The 9,687-nt window shown below is 37.4% G+C and overlaps 1 protein-coding gene across 1 annotated transcript; it reads right to left on the reverse strand.

The window, feature by feature from the left end:
• Positions 1-350: 350 nt before the first annotated feature.
• LOC121306095 (inactive tyrosine-protein kinase 7-like) lies at positions 351-6,273 on the reverse strand. The gene is made up of 4 exons (XM_041237799.1): positions 5,966-6,273; positions 5,208-5,516; positions 2,430-2,469; positions 351-414 (listed from the first exon to the last, which is right to left on the reverse strand). The coding sequence occupies exons 1-4, from the start codon at positions 6,261-6,263 to the stop codon at positions 351-353; spliced, it is 711 nt and encodes a 236-aa protein (XP_041093733.1). The 5' UTR covers positions 6,264-6,273.
• Positions 6,274-9,687: the final 3,414 nt, after the last annotated feature.

The following is a 9,687-nucleotide window of genomic DNA, read 5'->3' on the forward strand; positions in this document are numbered from 1 at the left end:
CAAATGTAATCCAATCCTGTTAATACAGTGTCTTGATCTTGCAGTATGTGAATAGAGTGCATACAGTGGACAACATTGTTGGTTTTTGAGCAGGTGCACCAAACACACAATAATCACGCTTTACAGAAAGCCTAGTTTTTGGAGTTGGTTTAATCTGGTATGAAATTGTCCATGTGCAGCAGCAATAATCAGAGCTGTGACCATTCTGATTCAAATATAATTGCTGATACAGTATAGAAATCAATTAGTGCCTTTATTATTAACAACTTAAGAACGTACTTTGCATTCTAAAATTTGGACTACTTTAAATAAGCGATTAAGGTCAAGGAAACTTATATAAACACAGTTATTCACACTTGCCTGTCCCATCTCTGTGTTGGGTCTTGGTAGATGTGTTTGGAGTTGTCATTTCTCCTGTGGGAACAGAAACAACATTATAAAGAAAATTATCACCATTAGTCTAAAGGTAGCCAGCTGTTTAATAATGTTATTAATTCAGACCAACATTAGTTCTTTGTAATGCTGTGGATAGTGGGAGATATCAATACCCCTCCTATAATGTATAAACCTGATCTTGTGCAGACCTCATTCCACTGATTATCTGTACTCATGTTAAAAAGGGTTTCAATGAATCAAGCAGGGGGAAACGTCAGAGGCAGTCATTGTGAGTGTTTGCATGAATTAAAATGGACCACAATCTGTCTTGAAGATGTCTGCATTTCTATTCATTGCTAATATTGCCCTTCTGTTGTAGCCTTATTGTGTTTCAGGGGCAGGAGCGAAAGCTGGGACTCCTCCCACTGTCAAGCAGCTAGCTGTGTAAACCCTGTTCACCCCCCTTGTTTCCTTCTCTTAGTCACGCCACCTCTGCAACTGTGTTCTATCTGTGAGCAATCGAAGCTCGCTTCCCAGCCTTGGAGCTCCGGCAGCTTCACTGCTCTCCACTGAGACTGAGAAGAGCTCTTCATTCAAGCTTATTTCACCCATTCTCTCCCACTCTGGGGTAAACGAAGGTCGTTCCCCAGCCGGAGGTCTGACTGCTCTGGCCTCACCTCAGAGAGGGAGAGATAGTCTACCTCCTCCCAGCCTTCTCTCCCATTGCGCCTGTCCCATGAATCAGGATAGTTAATGGCATGGCATGTTACTTAAGGGTGCTATATTTCTTTTTCACATATTTTTCTTATGCTGGTGTATCAATAAAGGAGAGAAGTTATTTAAATGAGTCTGGAGTTCTACTTCTATCTAATCTTTTCATCACACCTTCAATTGAAAATATTTAGCCTTAAAATCACACCACAAAGCAATTGCTTTCTAGAGTTCTTCACCAATTAAAATAACAAATATAGGGATGGTTGGATCATACTAATTACTGTTAGAACTGAGAACATATACAAACAAATTATTCATGTTCAGGCGAATGATTTCTATAAATATTCTGTTACTATTAACTTTCTAGTTAGATTTGTCCTATGAAATAAAGCACTAAAACTAGCTGTGTTCTTTGTTTTAACTGCCTTAACTGCACAGCGTCGCCTCTGGGCAACAAAATCTATGACTGATAAGAAGGGGGTGAATACTTAAAAAAAAAAAAAAAAAAACTATTCAGAATGTCTTAAATAAAAAGAGAAAAAATGCCTTTTTTTTCTTCTCAGAAACAGAAAGTCATGCAGGGCTCACCTGGAGTTCTCTCTGCTTCGCTTCTCCCACACTGCTCCGCTCATTCCACTGGCTCCAGATCACGGCTTGCATCCAGTTCAAGACTTGTACTCGCCTACCGATGCCTTGACCAGACTGCACCCAGCTACCTCCAGACCCTCATCTCTCCCTACACCCCCACCCGACCTCTCCGCTCCGCCTGCACTAGAAGACTGGCTGTACCTCCTCTATGCTCCCCTGCCTCCAGAGCCCGCTTCTTCTCCACCCTCGCCCCGCAGTGGTGGAACAACCTTCCCATGGATGTCAGGACTGTCCAGTCCCTCACCACCTTCCAGCACCTCCTCAAGACACACCTCTTTAAAAAACACCTGGAAAACTCAACTCTCCCATTCAGGTCTATGCAGCTCTCTGTCTTTAATGCACTTTAACCTGCACTGATCTGCTCCCTATTTTACTGTATTTAATCCTGCACTGAACCCAATCCGTAGTATTTTGCATTTCACCTGCACTGTATCTAAACCTGATGTAATTATCAACACTGTTATCTGCTCTTGGACTGCCCCAATATCAAATTGTGCTGTGATTTGTGTTTGCTCTTGTTAGGACTGAAGTCATAGTATTTTGTATGTTGCTCTTAATTGTACTGTAATTCTTGATGTGTATTTTTATTTTTTATATAACTGTTTCGCCCTGGGTAAGGACATCTGCTAAGAAATAAATAATAATAATAACAATAAACAGAAAACATAATTGAAAATGAAACAAATAGAGACTTGCCTGTCAGTTTCTGTTGGGATGGAGTTGTCATATATTCTGTGGGGATATAAACAACACCAATGAGAAACTAAAGCTGAGGTGGCAGTTTCTCTTCTAAATAATTCAGACCGACAATTATTACACGAGGGATTCTGATGATCTCTTCAGATTCATGAACTGCATGGGAATTGATCTTTGCAACACTTCAAAGCAGTGTCATGTCTAATTGAAACTACTTGAGAGACACATTAGATAACGTGTCATCAAGCAGACAAACATTAAAGGAGATTCAGTTCAGTCTTCCACCCCCATACCAGCTTTAGAATACATCATAGTAATCTTAATGATGGTCTTTGCAGACGTGTGGCAAATATTGAAACAAGTAAATAATAATAAAATGTTATACAGTAATGAGTAAGTAACAGGAGAAGGGTCATTATCTTTAAAGGCTGTGTTGTGCTATTTTGCTTTTCTATATTGCCAACCATATTGTATTATATTTAGTTTACTATACCATATGCCCCAAATACATTATTATTTATTTTATTTTAATCTTGACCATTGTAGTATACCCCCACGTTGGACAGTTGTTGTTAGTTTCACCTTACTCACAATTACTGTAAAGAAGACTCACAAACCTTTACAGGTGTTGGTTTTCACAAAGACCCTCCGCTGATGACCAAAAGTAGAGCAGTATGTGCCACTTAAATCAACTGAATAGACCCCACTGTCACAAATATAAAGTTTTCAATAATAATAATAATAATAAACACATATATAAATACACAACTTAATCAGGTCTATTCAATTTATCTAAACTGTGGCAAATCTAAATACCGAGCTCATTTGAATATTGTGAAATGTGCTAAACCTGAACACAGTTCACGCTAAAGGGACTCTCTCTCTCTCTCTCTCTCTCTCTCTCTCTCTCTCTCTCTCTCTCTCTCTCTCTCACTCACACACACACACACACACACACACACACACACACACACGCACACTGATTTCACAGAGTTCCACTACTGTTTAGATCAGTTCAATTAATCCCACTCTGTCACAAAGTATTCAGCTCAGTCCTTACCTGTCACATGAAGGTAGACTGGGTGACTGCGTTTGCTGTTTGCTGAGTTCACAAGCTTCTCTTTTCCATACACACAGGTGTAGTTTCCAGTATCACTCCACTTAACATTTTTAATGGAAAACGTGACACCTGGTACACCTTTGGGTCGGGGTTGTAAATCAACACGGCTGCCATTTTTATATAGATGGAAAAAACCCTCTTTTCCTGCTGCATCTCTGAGTTCAGCTGGTATCATACATTTAAATGATACATCCATTCCTTCCATTGGGTTGTGTTTGTCTAGCTGAAGTGTGAGCTGATAGCTTAACTCTGAAAATGCAGTTTATCTTGTTAAAAACATGGCTTCAGAACACAGCTAAAATATGAAATAACAAAAAGTAGATTCTTTCAAATCCAAACCTGTAGTCTTATGTTTGATATTTTTTTTTAAGTTATAGTTGATGATAAATCAGAACCATTTGAATAAAACATTCAGAGGTAGCTATTTTATACATTCTCACATAATTATAAGATTGAACTTTCTCCAGCAGATATCAGCAAGCATCTTAGCATGGTTCGGATTAGTGAGAGTCTTGTGCATGGATATTTTAATACAACTTCAAGACTAATTAAAAAAAAATCATGCTTGATAACATACTTGTACAATAAAAAAATTCCAAACTCTTAGGGCCTCATTTACTAAACAGGTGTAATTTGGTCAGAATTGCAGGAGGAAAATTGAGATGACTGTGCATGGTATTTCCCAAAGTGTCAAGCCCTATTTACTAACTAATTAGAAGCAAAAATACTGGTCGGAAAAATTCTAATTAGCATACAAATTGTAGATGGCAACAGGTCTGAAGTTGCACACAGTATTTATTCTATTGACAGCAGGTGAAGAAGCACACTTACTGGTGGAGGCAGGGATACAAATATGAGAGACAGATAAAAGAAAATATGCTGAAATAATTAAAAGACTATTGTATTATCTACGCATCCTACAACAATGTGAATCTCACAAAGCTTCAGCATGGCTTGTTTTGTATTACATGTAGAACAGACTAAAAAAAGCCTGCTAGGTATTAATTTGATGTTACTACTGTACTGTTTAACCCTATTGTACATGAGTATATTTGCACATAATGTCATGTGTACAAACACGTTAATGTTATGTTAATATCCCCTCATATGTATTAGGATATTCATTTCTTCTTTTTTTTTCCTTCTAAAATACATACATCGATTGAAAATGTATGAATTAATGTTGACATAAATATAGATACAAATATATGAATAACGAACTAAGTAAAATAAAATGGGATCAGCGAAAGTAATGTAGAAACAATTTAAAAGTGTGGTGTGTGTGTGTGTGTGTGTGTGTGTGTGTGTGTGTGTGTGGGGGGGTGGAGGGTGTATGTTTTGTCTCCAGTAAAATCACTGTATAAATAGGTACCAGAATTTAACTGTTTGACACAATGTTACAAGATTCATCAAGAGTACAACGTAACCTCACAACTTTGTTAAAGCCAGAAAGAACCTACAGAAATATATTGTAAAATGTGCTAAATCTTCACTCTAAAGAGACTCACACACACACACACACACACACACACACACACACACACACACACACACACACACACACACACACACACTGATTTCACAAAGTCTCACCACTGTTTGGATCAATTGAATCAATCCCACTGTGACACAAAGTATTCAGCTCAGTCCTTACCTGTCACACGAAGGTAGACTGGGCGACTGCGTTTGCTGTTTGCTGAGTTCACCAGCTTCTCTTTTCCATACAAACAGGTGTAGTTTCCAGTATCACTCCTCTTAACATTTTCAATGGAAAACGTGACACCTGGTACCTCTTTGGGATCGGCTTGTGAATCGACACGGCTTCCATCTTTATATAGATGGAAATATCTTTCTTTTCCTGCTGCTTCTCTGAGCTCAGCTGGTATCATACATTTAAATGATACATCCATTCCTTCTATTGGGTTGTGTTTGTCTAGCTGAAGTGTGAGCTGATAGCTTAACTCTGAAAATACAGTTTAACATGTTAAAAACAAGCCTTCAGAACACAGCTAAAATATGAAATAACAAACAGTAGATTCATTCAAATCCAAACCTGTTCAGATTGATCAGATTGATTCAGAGACATGTTATACATGAGACTATTTTATACATTCTCACATAATTATAAGACTGAACTTTCTCCAGCTGATATCAGCAAGCATTTAATTATCATTGCAAGGTTCCGATTAGTGGAAGTCTTTTGCATGGGGATTGTAATACATTTTCAAGACTAATTTAAAAAAAAAACTGACTGAAGGAGTATTCTATTATGTAAATGCTACACATTTGTAAAATAACGTTAGCTAAATGATTTAAGATCTAAAAGTAGTTTTTGTTATTTTTTTATGTTAGTTAATTGCCTTCACAAAGCTTATATTCCGGTGTTTCATCATTGTTTGGTTTTGTACTTACCTCTTACACTGAGATAAACTGAAGAGCCATGGCTGATGTTTTTCACATCTCCTGGATTCTCATTCCCATACATGCAGGTATAGTTTCCAGCATCATTCTTTGTGATGTCTTGTTTTATAAATGTGACAGCTCCCATTCCTCCAGGCTCCGGCAGTGAGCTGATCTTCTCTCTGTTTTTATAGAAATGGAACCAATTCCTCTCCTTGTTGTCTGGTTGTTCTCTGTGCACAGTTGATATCACACATCTGAATTCAATGGTCTCCACTTCCACTGCAGTCGGTTTGCGAATTTTAATCATTGCTGTACGAAGTGGCTCTGCAATTATTTATTAAAAAATTAAAAACTGACACGAGAGAGAACAATTTGTTAAGCAAATAAGAACGTGGTCTGATTGAAGTATCTTTCAGAAATAATGGTGTTGAAGGCACTTCAGAGTAAGCAGCCTTGTGCATTTCACCCTCAGTATTATTCATTTCTAATGTAATCAAGCATTAAATCATTGTATCTTATTGTGTGAGCGTGTCAGAGACGCACATACCTGTGGAAACCAGCAGCACGTCTCCAAGTGCAAAAACTGAAAAACAAATTCATCATTTTACAAAGAAGAAAATTAAAATGCCACATTCACTGACATAAAAAATATATATATCAAAGAAATAATACTTACATAGTATGACAGATTTTACATTCCAAGGCATTTTAGAATGCTGTTCATTTAATCTCTGAAACTAACCCTGTGCAGCTCCTCTGTCTGTGACACAACTAACTTTGCACACTATGAGATTCTAACACAGCAATGGAAACTCATGCACAATAGAAATGTGTGTTTCCGTTACGCATAATCAGACAGATGCCAAAGTGGCAACAAAAGATCAGACTGATAAACAAATGGTTTGTGCCCTTCACACTCTCTCATTGGTGTCAGATAAGCATTGGAACTAAAAATATTGTTCATGTCTAATAAAAGGCAGTGAAACTATTCCAGTGCACACATTTGTAAGCACACATGTGGCAATCAGTAGTCCTGGATTTGCACAATGTGAGGGTGATTGATCTTAACTCAAGGTGCTGTGATGTGTAATTTAAATCTTATGTTTGACTTTTTATTTAGACATCTTTTCTAATAAGGCTGTATCAGGTGGGGGGGGGAGAGGTAGATGTATTAACATATTTATGAATGTTAATGTGAATGAATTCATGTCAGTAGTTTAATATTGATGTCATGTTATTTAGTAATAATAAATATAAAAAAAGAAAGATGACGGGCAGCAATGGTGTGTAAACAGGATCAGTAAACTCAGATACTGATATCACCCATCGAGAGGCAGCATCCTCACACAGTGCCTTGTGATATAGGGTTAGGGTTAGGCAGCAACGGTGCCTTGGGATATAAGAACATAAGAACATAAGAAAGTTTACAAGAGAGGAGGCCATTTGGCCCATCTTCCTTGTTTGGTTCTTAGTAGCTTATTGTTCCCAAAATCTCATCAAGCAGCTTCTTGAAGGATCCCAGAGTGTCAGCTTCAACAACATTACTGGGGAGTTGATTCCAGACCCTCACAATTCTCTGTGTAAAAAAGTGCCTCCTATTTTCTGTTCTGAATGCCCCTTTGTCTAATCTTCATTTGTGACCCTTGGTCCTTGTTTCTTTTTTCAGGTCGAAAAAGTCCCTGGTTCTGGGATCAATAAGCTACTAACAAACAAACGAGTAAGATGGACCGACTGGTCTCCTCTTGTTTGTAAACTTTCTTATGTTCTTATGTTCTAAACTCTGATACTGATATCACCCATCGAGAGGCAGCATCCTCACACAGTGTCTTGTGATATAGGGTTAGGGTTAGGCAGCAACGGTGTGTAAACAGGATCAGTAAACTCTGATACTGATATCACCCATCGAGAGGCAGCATCCTCACACAGTGCCTTGTGTTATGAAGTGTGTGCGCCTTTCCGAGTGGACCTGATAGAAGAACTGCCACCTCCCAAAGACTCAAACGTGCACGCCATAAAAACCAACATTAAAATCAGAATAACTGTAAAGCCACCAATCCAGTCAAATTCTAACCACCAGAGGGAATTGAGTCAGCAGAGATTGCTATCTCAGTGCTGAGTACTGTAGCTGTAGCTTTTACAGTTGTTCCTCCAGATCTGCTGAAAAATGACGTTATCATTGAGATTGTACATTGGACATATTAAAGTTTTAACCTCTCTTATCTTTTGAATCCTATTGAAAGAATGTTTAAAGATTTAAAGAGACAATGTAACATAGTGTTCAGGTTTGAAAGGATGTCACTCTACCCCCTACCACTGTCGAGATATTAATGGTTGGAAATTGGAGTTTAAAAAAGGAATGACGTTGAAACCACATGGCCACTAGGGGCTGTAGAGCAACAGAATCCAGCTGTGTGACTCTCCCCAGGTTTAGACAGTGTTTGATGCTTTGATGTGTGTATTTATAACGAATGCGCTCTACAGAAGCTCCTGTGTATGTTTCTAGAGGGAATGCAAAACATAATTTAATAAGATAATTAAGATAAATTCTACAGAAAAACAGGGTGCTATTTTTCTTTTGTATTTATGTAATCCAATGTTTTTTTTGTGTTGTTTACAGAAATACTTTATCTTGTATCATTGGTTTTTCTTCAGTTTGTCACAGCACTTGGTTTTGGTTTTGTTTGTTTAATAATATCAGCCTGCTGTCTCAGCTTCATTGTCAGTGTGCAATATCATTGTGTGGATCTGTACCAGCCTTTGGGATAGATGTAACCTTGCACTACTGGATCTTACTGATCACTGCAATGTATTTAAAGTTGCACTACTGGATCTTATTGATTGTAATACATTTAAATTCACATAACTGGATACATGTATTGCGTCTAAATTTAGATACAGCGTTAAATATATTTGCCTACTTTATTGTCTTGCATGATTGGATACCATTTCATTCTTAAAACCATTTTGTAACTTTAAGTGTTTTGTATCAATAGTTTTAAAGGCATTAACTTTGTCAACTCCATTTTTTTGTTGTTGTTGTTGTTTAATTAAACTCATGACTCACAATTAGCACATTCTGAGTGGGCCTGAGTGCTGGTTCTCTCTGGCATTTTACACTAACATACTTGTACATGTTTTTAGTACCAAAAAATTTTTTTCACAAAAACTTTTTGTAACCACATGTCCGGTTACACCAATGACAAGTCGAATAATAATAATAATAATAATAATAATAATAATAATAATAATAATAATAATAATAATAATAATAATAATACTTAGATCAAAATATTTTATTATGCAAAACTAAATAAACACAACCAAAAGAAAAGCCCTTTTCATCTACATAATGAAGAGTGTGTTTGACCAGTGAAGCTAACAGTAACCCTGCAATGGCAGCAGCACTCTGCAGCTCTGTGCTGTAAGTTCAGTGTGCCAGATGGAAATCATAATACATCTCTGACATTGTTGTGTGAATTATGAATCACCCTGCAGTGTATCAAGTTCATGCCCCCTCTTGTAAAATTGCTAATTTCCTGTTCCCACAACTCGCTACTCATTCAGAGCACCAGCTTTGTTACAAGCAGGAGGCTGATCTGGAAAAACTGTGACGATTTTAAGAGAAATGATCTTCTCCTGATAAACATTCCTGAGAAATGTATTTCCATGAGGTGTGAAAAATAACGTGAATAAATTGAAGAAGGCATGTGAAATAGATAGAGCAGAAGCAA

This window comes from Polyodon spathula, chromosome 46 (genome assembly GCF_017654505.1).
Source record: "Polyodon spathula isolate WHYD16114869_AA chromosome 46, ASM1765450v1, whole genome shotgun sequence".
Taxonomy (NCBI): Eukaryota; Metazoa; Chordata; class Actinopteri; order Acipenseriformes; family Polyodontidae; genus Polyodon; species Polyodon spathula.

Coding starts and splice junctions, on each gene's coding strand:
- LOC121306095 (XM_041237799.1), bottom strand. CDS start 6,263: ATGATTAAAATTCGCAAACCGACTGCAGTGGAAGTGGAGACCATTGAA. Junction 5,517..5,965: donor AGTTTATCTCAGTGTAAGAG/GTAAGTACAAAA, acceptor CTGTATTTTCAG/AGTTAAGCTATCAGCTCACA. Junction 415..2,429: donor CAACAGAAACTGACAGGCAA/GTCTCTATTTGT, acceptor CTGTTCCCACAG/GAGAAATGACAACTCCAAAC.